Raw genomic sequence first — 16,156 nt, forward strand, 5'->3', positions numbered from 1 at the left:
AGCCCCTGGCCAGGGGCACAGCAGGGACAGCTCAGCCCCTCTGCCCCAGCCCTGGGCCAGCACCTGGGGCTGCTGGAGAGTGCCCAGAGGGGCTGGAGCCAGGCTGGGGGAGCCGGGGGGGCTCACCTGGAGAGGAGCAGCTCCAGGGGGAGCTGAGAGCTCCTGGCAGGGCCTGCAGGGGCTCCAGGAGAGCTGCAGAGGGACTGGGGACAAGGCCTGCAGGGACAGCACCCAGGGAATGGCTGCCAGTGCCAGAGGGCAGGGCTGGGTGGGATCTTGGCAATGAGGAATTGTTCCCTGGCAGGGTGGGCAGGCCCTGGCACAGGGTGCCCAGAGCAGCTGGGGCTGCCCCTGTATCCCTGGCAGTGCCCAAGGCCAGGCTGGGCACTGGGGACAGTGGGAGGTGTCCCTGCCATGGCAGGAGAGTGGAAAGAAATGAGATTTGACATCTCTTCCAATGGAAACCATTTATAATTTTATGATCTTTCCTCCCCCCAGGCCAATTCCTCCATTTACAGACCCCACACCCAGCAGCACCCCCGGGACTCTCCCCTCCCTCAGGAATATTTCAGATCAGGACAGCAGGGCTGAAAGAGAGCCAGACTTTATTACCAAAGGCACCCCTCAGGGAGTCACAGCAGCCCAAAGCACCAACACCAGAGCTCAGCCAGGGGAGGAACAGACGTGCAGCAGCTCCCATAGCAGAGCAGAGACTGCCCTGCTCTTCCCCGGAGGCACAGGCAGGGAAATCCCTGTTCTGGTCAGCAGAGAGGTGGTGCCACGGTTCAGCAGCACAACCTATGCTGAGCACTGGGACAGACGGACGGACAGAGCTGCTTGTGCCAGCTCCTGCAGGCTGTGCCCTGTCCCAGAGGGGTCACAGGGAGCCCCATGCCCGGGAGCCCCCCAGCTCTGGGGGCAGCAGCAGCAGCAGGGCCAGGGGCAGCAGGGGCAGCAGGAGCAGCGCAGGGCAGGGCAGAGCCCGCCCGGTGCCATCGCTCTGGGGAGCCAGGGTGCCCTCCTGGCCGGGGGACGATCTCTTTATCCCGGCGTAGTACCGGGCCACGGCCACGTTGGGGTTGCCTCGGGCAGGGTCGAACCACATCTGGATGCAGCGGCCGCTGCCCCGGCGCTCGGGGCTGAGCCTGAAGGAGCCGGACCAGATCTTCTCACACAGGTCCTGGGGCCGGGGGAACACCTGGTGGAAGGGCCGGCACTCGGAGCCCCAGGGACAGCGGTTGGTTCCTGGGGACACAGCAGCGTGGCACGGTGAGAGCGCAGCCATCCCCTCCTGTCCTTCCCTCGGCAGGAGCAGGGCCCCTGCCCACAGCCCACAGTCACACCTGAGCTGGGCGCTGGGGGCTCGGCCACCGCCCTGACACCCCAGAGAGGTGACAGGCTCTCGGTGCCTGGGCCTGCGATGACCCCTGGGGTGTTAGAAAGTCCTGTTTCTCCCAGCCCTGCCACTGAAGAAGCCGAGACTCCTCGGCTCTGGTTCCCAAGGCTGTTTATTTTCTGTTATCTATAACATTCTTTCTCTGACCCGCCGCAGGTCTGTCTGGCAGGTCGGGTTGTGGCACAGTCCCTGCCCTTGGGGTGCTGTTATCTTTTTATACTAAGAACTACGTGTGCTTTATTTACAATTACTTCCCAATACCTATCACCTGTGTTAGACAGTGAGCTTCTACTCTAAACCAATCCAAAAGTGCCACCATCACAGCAGAAGATTGGAGGAAAAGAAAAGGAGAAGGAGAAGAAGAAGGAGGAAGACAGGATACACCCAGATTCCTCCATCTTGCCTCTTGAACTCCCATTCTAAAAACCCCAAAATTCTACTTTTTCACCCTGTGATAAATTCACTATCATTCCACTCAAACTCTTGTGGCTTGTAACTCCTCACACACAGTTAGTAATTCTTTCCATGGGTTAAAATCAAAGGCACAGGGGTCTTTGACTCCATGCCAAGGTCTCTGAGCCCCCTGCCAGGGTCTGGAGCCCTCCAGGGCAGCCAGAGCAATGTCCTGGGCTCTGACAAGAGGGCTCCTGGCAGCAGTGGCACTGCCAGTGACCTGCCAGGGGTGAGGACAGGCTCCCAGAGCCCACCAACCTGTGGCCCAGTTCCAGCCCTTGTGCCAGTTCTCCTTGCAGGTGAGGGCATCCTTGCAGTCCTGCCACCACTCCTCGCAGTCCTCCCTGCACAGGGGCACGTGCAGGATCCTCTCCCTCCTCCAGCTGCTGTCCACCTGCAGGGCACAGGGCCAGGCACGCTGGGCAGGTGTGACCTGGAGGCTCTGCCACACCCCAGATCCCCCCAGCCCCTCCCAGGGCCACGGCTGGTCCCAGAGGAGCCTCAGCCCAGCACAGGTGGGTCCTGACACAAGGAATTCTTCCATCAGTCAGAGGCCAGAAACGTCCTTGGAATCTTTCTGTCCTGTGGGGAAAGCTGAGACAGCCTAGATATGGAAGAGAAATCCTTCCCTGGCAGGGTGGGCAGGGGCTGGGATGGAATTGCCAGAGCAGCTGGGGCTGCCCCTGCATCCCTGGCAGTGCCCAAGGCCAGGTTGGACACTGGGGACAGTGGGAGGTGTCCCTGCCATGGCAGGGTGGCACAGGCCGAGTTTTAATGTCCCTCCCAACGCCAAGAGTCCCAGGATCCCGGGTCTGAGCCCACCTGCTGGATCCAGGGCCCCAGGTTGGGGGAGCACTCGTACAGGCACGTGTCCTGGATGAAGTGGCGCTTGCACTTGGGTGGCATCACCCCGCAGTGGTTCCAGTTGAAGTTGTAGAGGTAGGACTGGTCCTTGTGCGCCTCCAGGCTGGTGTTGGCCGTGCAGCAGGCGTTGTCCTTCCAGGGGGAGCACTGCAGCACAGAGGGGACAGGCAGCAGCTCCGGGGGCAGAGCCCACAGCAACCACAGCACTTTGTCCTCTCCAGCAAACTCCTGGTCACTCAGGAGCTGGGCACTGCAGCAAGGCAGAGCTGGGGCAGCAGATCAGCTCCTCAGCAGGAATTGTGCCAGCCCAGGGACACAAACAAACCCCCTTCCTCTGCTGAGGGGCTGGGGCAGAGCAAGGAGGGTGTCCCACACTGAGGGAGCAGAGGAGAGCCCTTCCTCTCCTTCCTTCCTCTCCTTCCTTCCTCTCCTTCCTCTCCTTCCTCTCCTTCCTCTCCTTCCTCTCCTTCCTCTCCTTCCTTCCTTCCTTCCTTCCTTCCTTCCTTCCTTCCTTCCTTCCTTCCTTCCTTCCTTCCTTCCTTCCTTCCTTCCTTCCTTCCTTCCTTCCTTCCTTCCTTCCTCTCCCCACTGTGCTCTGGGGTACTCATCCAGGTGTGCCACTACCCAGCCAGGTGTGCCAGCCAGGTGTGCAGGTGCCCAGCCAGGTGTGCAGGTGCCCAGCCAGGTGTGCCAGCCCAGCCCCGCTCCTACCTGCTCGTAGAGCTTGCCCTCGGGGCCCGGCTCGCTCTTGTGGTGCTTGGCATCCATGCAGACGTTCAGCAGCGGCTCCTTCCCCGCCTCGGCTGCCAGCGGCAGCAGCGCCACCGCCAGCGCCACCGCCAGGGCCACCGCCTGAGCCACTGCCCGAGCCACTGCCATGCCGGGAACGGGCTGCGAGAGAGGGGACAGCGCTGGGGGACAGGGGACAGAGAGGGGAGAGAGGGGACAGCCCAGGAGAGGGGACAGGGCTGGGCAGAGGGGACAGAGGGGACAAAGCTGGGCAGAGAGGGGACAGTGCTGGGAGAGAGGACAGAGGGACAGCCCAGGAGAGGGGACAGGGCTGGGGAGAGGGGGGACAGAGGGACAGCCCAGGAGAGGGGAGAGCCCAGGAGAGGGGACAGAGGGACAGCCCAGGAGAGGGGAGAGCCCAGGAGAGGGGAGAGCCCAGGAGAGGGTTTGTCGCAGGCAGCAGCGAGGGAGGTGCTGTGCAGCCGGGCAGCTCCTCCAGGGACAATACAACACATCTTGATGGCACCAAGGACACGCAGCAGCCCCCCCAGGCAGGCTGCAAGGTCGGGCACCGTTGTCACCAGGACAGCACCACGGTGGGGACAAACAGCCCTGGGAGAGCTGGGGCTGGGCTCTCCATCAGCCCTGAGCCAGGAGGGGGGCTCGGGGACACCCGCAACCTTCGGGGTCCTTCTGCCTCCCCAGTGCTTCAGAGAGGAGCTGCCAGCCCCAGCCCTGGTGCACCAAGGCAGGGGGAGTGCAGGGATGTCTCTCCTGAGTTCAGGGAGTGCAGGGATGTCTCTCCTGAGTTCAGGGAGTGCACCAGACACGGCACCTTGGGTGGGCCAGGAGCTGCAGGAGGCCCATGGTGACTTCAGGACTATGCTAAGACAGGAAAACATTTTCTTTATCTGAGACTTGGACACCCTCTCCTGAGGTCTCCAGTGGAGAGCTGAATCACCAGAGCATCACAGAAGGCTGGGAGGAATCTCAAAGCCCATCTCATTCCACCCCTGCCATGGGCAGGGTCACCTCCCACCACCCCAGTGTGCTCCAGCCTGCTCTGATTTGAGCAATAAAAGACATTTCACATGCTGTGCCTCGGCCTCCTCTGCCTGCCTAGAGGCTGGGACCAATTTTATAGCCATTTTCTAAAAAACCCCAAAAAACAACCCCACACCAATCAACCAAGATCAAGACTTAACCAAGAAAATTCCTTCCCATTCCTCGTTGACACAGCACAAGGATCTGAACCAGATACATTTGAAGAAGAACTTTGCAAAACACAGAAGCAAGACAAAGCATTTCCAGCATTAAAATAGCACAAAATGCCCCAGAAAAAGCAGCTACAGGCCTGAGGAGACAGACACAGAAGCCTGAGAGCTGGGAAGTAGCTAACTTGCATTATAACTGCATTTATGCCCCCAAATCAGTGTCAGCCTTACCAGCCTGAAAAGCCTCTGCACCCTCTCCAGCACTCAGAGGCAGCCCAGCAGCTTCCTGGGGCAGCTTTAACAGCAGAGCTGCTGGCACAGGTGCTGCCCTGGGGAGGAACTGCCCCCTCTCTTTGAGGAGCTGTGGCTGGTGCCAGCATTTGTCAGCACAGGGACAATGTTTGGGTGGCAGTGGCTGCTCCAGCCTGGAGAAATCCAGAGTTTCCTTCCCAGAGCAGGTGTGTGCCCAGCCCTGGCCCCTCACCACAAACCCTCTTTCCTCCCCTCGCTGGGATCTGCCCATTGCACGGGGCAGAAGAGCCCAGGAGGGACTGACCCAGGGCTCTGGGTATGGAACAAGTCATGGAAAAAAGGCAAAAGGCAGCAAATGTCACACAGGCTGCTCCTCAGAGGGAAAAGAACAAGTCCCACCACAAACCCGAAATGCAGAGCTGAGGGGCAGCAGTGCAGCTCCTTGGAACCCCTGAGCACATCCACTGGGGCTGAAGGCCTCACCAGAGCCCGTGGAAAGCCCCTGCCCTCAGCATGGGGACAGATCTTCCTCCTGGAGCAGCTTGGGGGGCTGATTCGCTCTTGTCTTCACTCACATCTTTTCTTCACTCACATCACTGCTGTTTCAGGGATGAATCACCTGCCCGAGCAGCAGATCCTTCTAAATTTCACATGTGAGCACTTCAGGCTCTGCGAGACCCTGCTGTGCGGATCACAGAATCCCTGAGGCTGGAAGAGACCTCCCCACCTTGTCCCCAGCCCAGAGCACCGAGTGCCACCTCCAGGGGACACCTGTGTCACAATCTGCTCGTAGGAACACGGGTGGTGATGGTTCATTCACTGATCTCAGAGTGCGAAACACAACACGGGATGGGGATTGCAGTGATAATCAAACCAAATGCACCTTTATTGAGCGACCACAGCAAATGAGATTGAGGGATTAAGGGAGAGAAAAGACAGAGAAAGAGAGAAAAACAGCAAAAGAGGGGGGATATAGCTACCAAACATAGAGACCATGTCCTTTGGTCCAGTCTGGCTGAGGATCTGCCTGTTACGTTGGGGAGATCTCGAAATCTCTGGCTAACTCAGAGGTTTTTATTATGATAACTCTACTGAAAATTGTAAGGGGGGGGAAACAGGTACAATAAAGAACAGATGTAACAGGTAGTCCATGTTCTCAGCAGTACGTGAGAGCCATTGTCCTCTTGGTCCAGCCATCAGGTAGGGCTTGGCAAAATCTGGCTTTGGTCAGGTCGGCTCTCCCCCTCCCCTGGGTCAGGGGTTTCAATCCCAGTTCTTGGAAGGAGGGAGAGGCTTCTCCACATGAGGGTTTCAGTCCCAGTCCTTGAGGGAGAGGGGGGCTTCTCCACATGGGGGTTTCATGGCTCAATCCTTGAGGGAGAGGCTTCTCCCATCTCAGCCTGTCCATCACAATGGTCATAAAGCAGATGATGGCTTTTCTGTGAGGGAGGGGGACCACCAAAGGTTACCCCAGAAAAGCCCAGCCAGGCCAAGAGGTGGGGAAATTCTCAAGCTATTGTTGGGAAACAGGTGCCAGCATACAGGGTGTGTCACCCTTGGCAGGCCCTCCCAGAAGCTGTAGACACAGCTGTGAACAATCCCTTGGCAGGCCTGAATTCCCATCAGGGCCCTCAGGAGTTTTGGCATTCATCCACCACTGGCAGGCCAGAATTCCCATCAGGGCCCTCAGGGTCCCGATGTTTGTCCTGGGCACGGTCTGGGGAACTCCAGATCATCTTTCACAACCTGCAGGGCTGGGCACTGCAAAGCTCCCTGGGCAGCCCCTGCCAAGGCCTGAGCTCCCTTGCCATGGGCAAATTGCTGCTGCTGTCCAAGCTGAGCCTGCCCTGGCCCAGCCTGAGGCCGTTCCCTCTGCTCCTGTCCCTGCTCCCTCCTGGCAGGTAGAAAACAGCTTTGTGCTCCCGACCCCTCACACTGAGATGTCCCTGAGCAGATCTTCCCCACCCATTTCAGACCCTTTTCCACCCCTGCTCCCTCCACCAGCAGAATTTTGCCCCCGGAGGCTCAGGACTCTGGCAGTTTCAGATGCCCTGCACTGTCCTGGCCACATTTTCTGCTCCTTGCCAGGGAATTTCTAATATCTGGTTTGTTTTTGGAACTGCTGATCACTGAACTGTGTTGTAACATTGTCAGAGCAGTGACAGCTTGTTCCTGAGAGATAATTGTCAGCCACCAGCCTGTCATCTTCCATCTGACGTGTTCCCCCCAGTGCATCACTGTGTGTTCATCTCAGCTGCTTTTTCTCTGAAATCTGTTGTTCCATTGTTCGGTGACTCAGTCGTGCCAGGTGTCACGTCCCACTCTTGTGTAGAAGGGAGCACCCAGGAGTCATAGGTGCCCAAAAGAAGGGTCACAAAGGAATGGCAAAAGACAGAAGGGTCCAAAAAACAAAGCTCACCAGGTTTTATTGGCTAGCTCCACACTTGGTGTGGAAATTGATGCATGTGGAAATTGATGCATGCTTTGCCCCTATGTTGTAGTAGTGAGAGAAATAAAAGAGTGAAGTGAAAGAGGGAGGCAGGAGAGAGGGTAGGAAAGGAGATCACCAGTCCTGGCTCCAGCATTGATCCGAGCAGGTGGTCCTGGGGCACTGCCCCTGTTTGGGGACACTTTTTGTAGGAAACATTCCCCACCCTGGCATGCAGCATCCTGCTCTTGGTGTGAGCAGCCTGTTCTTCTGGGCCTTTCTGGAAACAGCTCCAGGGGCTCTGGGGGTCTCCTGGTGGATCCCTCTCTGCTGGATCTGCTCTCAGTCAGCAGCTCATGCCCTCTCCTGACCCCAGGGCTGCCCTGGAGCTGCTCTTGGTGTGGTTTGGCCACCACAGAGCAGAACAGGGAAGTTGGCCCCAAAACGGTGCTGCCCCAGGAGGGCACTGCCCCTTCCCGGACGCATCCTGCTCTAATCCTGCTTTAACTTTCCTGCTCCTGTGGGCATCAGGAATCTGAGGCACAGCAATGCTTTCACTCCTTCCTGCCCAGCCTTCTGCACCAGGGACTTCTGCAGATTTTTGCAGCTGGTCCTGGAGCCATTTGGTTGACTTGATGTTTGCCCAGAAAACATTTGAAAAGCAGAAATCATAGAATCAAAGGAGGGTTTGGCTGGGAGGGACATTAAAGCTCCTCCAGTTCCAGCCCCTGCATGGGCATGGACAGCTCCCACTGTCCCAGGTTGCTCCCAGCCCTGTCCAGCCTGGCCTGGAACACTTCCAGGGATGGGGTTTGCCCATTTACCTGTGATTCAGCCCTGAGTTACACTTCCTGTGAGCTTTCCCTGCACAGACACCGGGTTCATGGGTGTGCAGATCCCCCCATCTCCCCAAAAAACTTTCCAGCTTGTCCCATGTGAATGCCCAGACCTTGTCCTTGTGCATGGGATGATGCAGAACACTGCACCATCTCCCTGTTGTTCTGCCTGTATCCCTGCACACCCCCCCTTACCTAAATATGCTGCATTTTCCCACACCAGATGCTCATTCTGTGCTCTCTTTGTCCCTCCAAACCACTTTTGTCCCTCTCTGAGCTTGTATTTCCTTAAGTGAGCATTCCAGAGCTGCTTGTAGCCATGGGGTCTCCAGCAGCAGCCTGTGCCCATCCCTCACTGCCTCATTCCCCTCTGTACCCCACCCTGTCCCCTCTGCCACCCTGGTAAGCATTTCCCTGCACTGCCTCAGTGTGCTGGAGCCTGACCGTCTCCCCTGAGCACAGAGTCCTGCTGCTCTCTGTGTCCCATCAAAGGCACCTCTGCACCACGCAGTGAGGAGCAGCAGGGCCATGGCCATGGTCTGAAGGAAAGCTGGGGGAACAAACCCACAGAGCAAAGCTGGCACGGCTCAGTTCCCTGAGACCTTGCAAATGCAGCACAAACCCACAGGACGAGCCCACAGAACAAAGCTGGCACAGCTCAGCTCCCTGAGACCTTGCAAATGCAGCACAGAGCCCATGGCCAGCAGTGGCCGTGCTCTGGGCTGTGGGTGCAGGACCTGTGTCACAGCTCTCAGCCAGGCTGGGCACAGGATCATGGAAGGATGGAAGGCGTTGAGTTAGGAGTGGGTCTTGGGCCTTCAAAGACACAGGAGCAGTTGTTTGGTGTAAAGTTGTTTATTTCATTAATACATCAGCCTCGAAGGTGAAGAGTTCAGAGTATTCAAGCCCATGCTAAACAAAGCTAAAAGCTTTCTGGCACAGAGTCCTGATGAGCAGAGGCAGCAGCAAGTACTACTGCCTCTTTTACCCCAATACAGGGGGATTGTATTCATAAATCATCTAATCAGCTAAAAACATGATCCTAAAACATTCTTCCTACACCTCTCCTGGCTTAATTCTAATGTGCGAAAGCAGTGTCAGTCCTTACCCAGAACCTCCACACACAGCTCTATCTGCTCACACAAATGGCTCTATCTGTTCTCTCCAGAAATGCAAGCACTGTTCTGCTCTGTTTTCATGATGTCTGGAGCTAAGTTAATTTTGTGCAAGGTATCACTACTGAAGTTTAAACTAGGCTTTAGGGCCTTTGACTTCTAGCACAGTCTCTTAAAATCTTTTTCTACTTACTTAAAACTAGAATTTACATTCCTACTTCATGTCTGTGAGGATTAATATATTTCAGTTTCTCTAGAGGTTCCAGTTCAATCCCTGCATTCCTTTCTGTCTCTGAGGGACTCAGAGAGGCTTTTACTTCATGTATTCCAACAGAAGGGTTTGGGTTGGGAGGGACCTTAAAACCCACCCAGGTCCATCCCTGCCACAGGCAGGGACACCTTCCAGTAGAAGAAAATGAAGCTCCAGAGAAGAAAGGAATCTCTTCAGTCTCTGTGTCAGAGGGGCTCCCAGCTGGCAGGGGGAGGGTGTTCCCTGAGGATTGTGATGGTGGCAGCTCCCGTGGGAGGCTGAAGAGGCTCGGGGCTGTAAGAGGGGGCTGAGGGTGGCACTGCAGCCTGGGACAGCTGGGCACTGATCACCTCCCTGCCATGGAAACAGATCCTGAGCTCGAGATGGGAGAGTGCTTGGGAAGTCAATCCCACAGAATGCAAACACCCAGCTGAGTCACAGCAGCTCCTTGCTATCAGTAACCAATTTTAGCAGGAATAAACCAGAGCCTGAGGACAGGCTGTGCGGTGGCTTTGGGCCTGAGCAGACCTGTGCCACAGACTTTGGGTTAAATTTCATTTTAATCGGCGCTTTTATTCCAGATGAGGAGTCTCTGACCAGAAAGGAGAACTGGAGAAGGGCCTGGGGTCCTGGTGGGTGCCCGTGAGCCCAAGGCCACCAGGAGACCTTGCAGGGAGGTGGCTGGGGCTGATCTCTGGGGCAGTGGGGCTGGGCAGCACTGGGCTCCCAGCAGCCCCACACTGCCCAGTCCTGCCCAGCACTGGGCTGGGTGTCCCAGTCCAGCAGACAGGGCAGATCTCAGCCTGAGTGGGACTCTCAGGTGGGCAGTGTCGGAATTCAGGACATCCCTCTGGCTGTCCTGGACTGCCAGGACCCCTGTCAGGGAGCTCAGAGACCCTGGCACAGAGCCCAGAATGCCTGTGGGTTTGATTATGACCCATGGAGCAAGTTACCAACCTTAGATGAAGATCTGCAGCCACAAGAGTTTAAGTAGAATGATAGTGAACTTATCACGGGGTGAAAAATAGATTTTTGGGGTTTTTAGAATGGGGGTTCAGGAAGCAAGATGGAGGAATCTGGGTATGTCTAGCCTTTCTCCTTCTTCTTGGCCTCCATCTTCTGCTGTGATGTTGGTACTTTTGGATTGGTTTAGAGTAGAAGGTCACTGTCTAACATAGGTGATAGGTATTGGAATGTTATTGTAAATATTGCACACGTAGTTTTTTGTATAAAAAGATAACACTGCCCTGGGGCAGGCAGAGTGCTTTGGACTGTCCTGCTGAGTGGACCTTGCCAGGTCAGGAGAAAGACGTTTATAGATAAGATAAATAAACAACCTTGAGACCCAGAACTGAAGAGCTCTGACTCTTTCTTTGACTGCCAGGCTGGGACAGAGACTTTGTGACACATCCCGGGGTCACTGTGAGCAGCAGAGACCCCGAGAGGGCAGCACTGGGCTCCCAGCAGCCCCACACTGCCCAGTCCTGCCCAGCACTGGGGCTGCTGCCCCAGTCCAGCAGACAGGGATGGGCTGCAGGTGCTGCACGGCCGGCGGGGTTTAATGCCAATCCCCCTGCTTTAGCCCTGACAAGATGTTTTCCATGCACACTTCCATGCATTCCCTGCTTTAGCCCTGACAAGATGTATTCCATGCACACTTCCATGCATTCCCTGCTTTAGCCCTGACAAGATGTATTCCATGCACACTTCCATGCATTCCCTGCTTTAGCCCTGACAAGATGTATTCCATGCACACTTCCATGCATTCCCTGTTTTAGCCCTGACAAGATGTATTCCATGCACACTTCCATGCATTCCTTGCTTTAGCCCTGACAAGATGTTTTCCATGCACACTTCCATGCATTCCCTGCTTTAGCCCTGACAAGATGTATTCCATGCACACTTCCATGCATTCCCTGCTTTAGCCCTGACAAGATGTATTCCATGCACACTTCCATGCATTCCCTGCTTTAGCCCTGACAAGATGTATTCCATGCACACTTCCATGCATTCCCTGTTTTAGCCCTGACAAGATGTATTCCATGCACACTTCCATGCATTCCTTGCTTTAGCCCTGACAAGATGTTTTCCATGCACACTTCCATGCATTCCCTGCTTTAGCCCTGACAAGATGTTTTCCATGCACACTTCCATGCATTCCCTGCTTTAGCCCTGACAAGATGTATTCCATGCACACTTCCATGCATTCCCTGCTTTAGCCCTGACAAGATGTATTCCATGCACACTTCCATGCATTCCCTGTTTTAGCCCTGACAAGATGTATTCCATGCACACTTCCATGCATTCCTTGCTTTAGCCCTGACAAGATGTATTCCATGCACACTTTCTCCACCACTGAGAGCAGGGCTTCGAACACCTGCGCCTCCCACACCTGTGCTGTGCTAATCCCCAGCACTGCAGTGATCAGCCTGACCAAGATTCACAAATTTGTGAAACATTCTTCTCACAGTGCTGACATTCTCATGGCCAACATGACTCCAGTTGTGTACAGAGCAAAAATAGGGTCAGCCCTACAGCACCACAAAGCTGCAGGAAGCCAAGTGTGACCCCACAGTTGTGGCATGAGCTGGGCTGGAGCTGGGGGTCTGTGCTGGAGGTTCACAGGGGTGGTGGGGTCACACAGCTCAGAAAGACAGCAGAAACTATGCTAAAATTGAAGGGCAAGCCCATCACCTGGTGCCAACTGGAATTTCTGCACAGACTTGGGTGATAAAGTTCCACCTGAGAGTTGTGAATTCTCACAATGATAGAGCCTCAGGCTGGGCCAGGGCAGGCTCAGCTTGGACAGCAGCAGCAATTTGCCCATGGCAAGGGAGCTCAAGCCTTGGCAGGGGCTGCCCAGGGAGCTTTGCAGTGCCCAGCCCTGCAGGTGTCCCCTGCAGGTGGCACTGAGTGCTCTGGGCTGGGGACAAGGTGCCCATGGGGCACAGCTGGCACTGCATGGGCTGGCAGGGCTGGGCCAGCCTCCATGATTCTATTCTATGATTCTCTGATTCTGTGGACTTTAAGGTCCCTTCCAATCCAAACCATTCCACAATTCCATGGCTCTGTGTATGCCTTTTTTATGGTCAGATGTGGCCTTGTGCTTTGCACACTTCATGTGGTTAATTTGGAGAAATGCCCATACCCTGAGTGATGTCACAGCATAAATATTTAAACCAAACATAATTTCCTTTATTGATTTCCCTCCCACAAAAAGGTCTAATGGAGAATGAGGCTGTGCCTGCTTTCTTTGCTAAAAAAAGAATGAATAAATACCTCAATAAAATCTAAAATATTCTATAGCAGAGTGCTGGATATCCACGCTATTGTGCCAGGGATATCAGCGATTTCCATCAGTTAATTAGGGAGCAGAGCCCACAGGGATCACAGGGATCAGCCAGGGGTTATCAGTGAGAACAGTTATTCTTGTGGGCACAAAGGGGAGTTAAAGATTAACCAGAAAAGCAAATGAAGCTCCCAGAAATTGGCAGCTTTAAGGAGCAGCTCCGAGGGTCTGCAGAGGAGCTGACAAGGGAGGGAGGCCCCACCTCGAGGTGGGATTCCTGCCTGATGCATCATCCCAGACAGGCCGGCTAAGCTGTGAGACCACCACCAGGTGGGTTTGCCACAGGCCTACCTGGGGCTCCCAGGTAGGCACAAAGGTAAAGGCACACCAGGGAATCATGGAATCAGGAAGTGGTTTGGGTGGCAGGGGACCTGAAGGATCATCTCCTTCCACCCCTGCCATGGCAGGGACAGCTCCCACTGTCCCCAGTGTCCAGCCTGGCCTTGGGCACTGCCAGGGATGCAGGGGCAGCCCCAGCTGCTCTGGGCACCCTGTGCCAGGGCCTGCCCACCCTGCCAGGGAACAATTCCTCACTGCCAAGATCCCATCCAGCCCTGCCCTCTGGCACTGGCAGCCATTCCCTGGCTCCTGTCCCTCTGGGCTCTTGTAAATGGTTTCTCTCCATCTTGGAGGTCTTTTGCCACTGTAATGATTCTGTGATCCTTGGGGCAGGGAGGTGGTGGCAGTTGTCCCTCAGACCTCCCCAAGGCACGTGGGTCCTGGTCCTGACTGAGCTTTGCTGAGGTTCCTCTGCAGAGGCCATGCAGGAGAGCAGCCTCTCACAGGGACTCAACTTCTGGGCTGTCTCCCTGCTCCAGGAAAAGGAGGAATGTGACAGAAGGAAGAAGAATGGAAGAAAAAACCTTTCCATGAAGATCCTGACACGGCACCAAGAGCCTCTGGGTGCATCTGGCATGGGGCAACCTGTGTGACTCTGTGGAGATGGTTCCTCTCCTTGGTGACCTGGGGAGCCCCCAGTGCAGCCTGAGGCCACAGGGTGACGGGGCCAGCAGGGACTGGAGCATCCCTCATCCCCATCTGCATCCCACCTCCCTCCTCCTGCATCCCCATCTGCATCCCACCTCCCTCCTCCTGCATCCACACCCACCTCCTGCATTTGCATTTTCCACATCCCCCACCTGCCTCTTGCATCCTGCATCTGCCTCCTGTCCCTGGATTCTGCATCACATCCCATCTCCTGCCTCTACATCTGCCTCCCTCACCCTGCATCCACATCCCAAATCCCACATCCCACATCCCACATCCCACATCCCGCATCGCATCCCATATCCCGCATCCCACATTTCACATCCCGCATCCCACATTCCACATCCACATCCCACATATCACATCCCGCATCCCATATCCCACATCCCGCATCGCATCCCATATCCTGCATTTCACTTTTCACATCCCACATCCCACATCCCGCATTCCACATCTCACATCCCGCATCCCCCCTCCCCGATCCCCACCCGCGCTCCCCGGGCCGGTCGGTCCCCGCTGGGGCCGCAGCCCCGGCAGAGGGAGGCATCGAGCCGCGCTCCGCCGCTGGCCCCGCGCTGGGCCGCTCCCGGCACAGGGCAGGGGGCTCTGCCCAGGGGACCCCGGCCCGCACCTGCCCTGCCAGGGACACACGGCACCCGCCTCTGGCCCTGCGGGTGTCCCCGGGCTCCCAGTTACCCTCAGAGCTCCCCAGTTACCGTCTGGGCTCCCCAGTTACCCTCGTGGCTCCCCAGTTACCGTCTGGGCTCCCCAGTTACCCTCTTGAGTACCAGACTGGAGATGCTGCCCCAGGAGCTCGGGCTGGCGCTGCCCGTCCCAGCCTGGCCACAGGAAAACACACAGGAAAATCCACAGTTTTTGGGCACAGGGAAACCCACAGGAAAATCCACAGTTTTTGGGCACAGGGAAACCCACAGGAAAATCCACAGTTTTTGGGCACAGGGAAAACCCACAGGAAAATCCACAGTTTTCTCCTCCATGCCAGACTCAGGGGCTCTTTGGGAACCCAAGGGCTGCAAGCCAAGCTTTGGGCATAAGGAAAACCCGCAGTGTCTCCCCCATGCCAGACCCAGGGGCTCGTTGGGGACCCAAGGGCTCTCCTTTGGGTTTGTCTCACTCCTTTTTGAGGGTGGGGAAGCCTCTGCCACTCACAGTGTGTCCCAAAGCTCCTTCCCACGGGATGGGGTCTGAGGACAGCTCTGAGCAGCAGGACAGGGGCTCTCACCTGTGGACAAGGCTCTGCCAGCGTCTCTGGGCAGAGATTGTCTCAGAAGTGGCACTTGGGGACATGGCATGGCAGGGCAGGGGGTTGGAATGAGATGGCCTTTAAGGTTCTTTCCAACCCAAACCTGTCTGTGATTCTGTGATTCCCAGTTTAAATGGGCCAGCTGAGGAGGCTGAACTGCAGCATCCCCTGGAAGCTCCAGCAGCCTCATTAGTGCCTGCTAATTGTGGAATGACTGCTGTTTCCAGCAGGCTGGCCACTGGTGAACACTCCAGGTGAAGCAGAGACAAAGCAGGGAGGACAGAACTGGTGTAATTTTAAAGAGAAACCACCTGGTTTCTGGCTACTGGCCGAGCCCAAAAGCCACGGTTCCATGAAGGTCCCTTGGCAAACCCGGGAGCTGCTGCAGTGTCAGCTCCTGTTTGGGAGCCCAGCCCAGGTGTGCAGGGTGGCCCTGCCCGCCCTCTCCTGCTGTGACCCCCACCCAGCCCCTCACACACACAGGGCCAAGCCTGGATGGCCAGGTGTTGGAATATTACCAATATGGCCAGATGGGATGTGCCTGAGCTTGTCTGGCCCTTGGTGCTCAACCAAACAGCGGCACTGTGGTGTTTCACCATACAGACACTTCTGGCTGGCTGGGTGTGTGGTGTTTCACCCCAGAGACATTTTTGGCTGGCTGGGTGTGTGGTGTTTCACCCCAGAGACATTTTTGGCTGGCTGGGTGTGTGGTGTTTCACCATACAGACACTTCTGGCTGGCTGGGTGTGTGGTGTTTCACCCCAGAGACATTTTTGGCTGGCTGGGTGTGTGGTGTTTCACCCCAGAGACATTTTTGGCTGGCTGGGTGTGTGGTGTTTCACCATGCAGACACTTTTGGCTGGCTGGGTGTGTGGTGTTTCACCCCAGGGACACTTTTGGCTGGCTGGGTGCTGCAGCTGGGCACTTGGAGACAAGTGCAGGCATGCAAGAGCTCTGGTTTCCCTCTGCCAGAGAAACTTTAAGGAAAGGAGTTGGTTCTGATGGAGGGTTTGGATCCA

The 16,156-nt window shown here is 56.1% G+C and overlaps 1 protein-coding gene across 1 annotated transcript; it reads right to left on the reverse strand.

The window, feature by feature from the left end:
* Nucleotides 1-588: 588 nt before the first annotated feature.
* Nucleotides 589-3,952, reverse strand: LOC139591448 (folate receptor gamma-like). Its single transcript, XM_071430001.1, has 4 exons — nt 3,425-3,952; nt 2,672-2,860; nt 2,108-2,243; nt 589-1,245 (listed from the first exon to the last, which is right to left on the reverse strand). The coding sequence occupies exons 1-4, from the start codon at nt 3,590-3,592 to the stop codon at nt 878-880; spliced, it is 861 nt and encodes a 286-aa protein (XP_071286102.1). The 5' UTR covers nt 3,593-3,952; the 3' UTR covers nt 589-877.
* Between the last annotated feature and the right edge of the window lie 12,204 nt (nt 3,953-16,156).

The sequence above is a fragment of the Agelaius tricolor genome, unplaced genomic scaffold (genome assembly GCF_023055355.1).
Source record: "Agelaius tricolor isolate 1412-34295 unplaced genomic scaffold, bAgeTri1.0.p SCAF_7, whole genome shotgun sequence".
In the NCBI taxonomy this organism is placed as follows: Eukaryota; Metazoa; Chordata; class Aves; order Passeriformes; family Icteridae; genus Agelaius; species Agelaius tricolor.

Bases quoted from the DNA above. Each gene is read 5' to 3' on its own strand.
- LOC139591448 (XM_071430001.1), bottom strand. From the start codon at position 3,592: ATGGCAGTGGCTCGGGCAGTGGCTCAGGCGGTGGCCCTGGCGGTGGCG. The intron at 2,861-3,424 runs GTAGGAGCGGGG...TCTGTGCTGCAG, and splicing joins AGGGCAAGCTCTACGAGCAG to TGCTCCCCCTGGAAGGACAA. The intron at 1,246-2,107 runs GTTGGTGGGCTC...CTGTGTCCCCAG, and splicing joins GGGCTGGAACTGGGCCACAG to GAACCAACCGCTGTCCCTGG.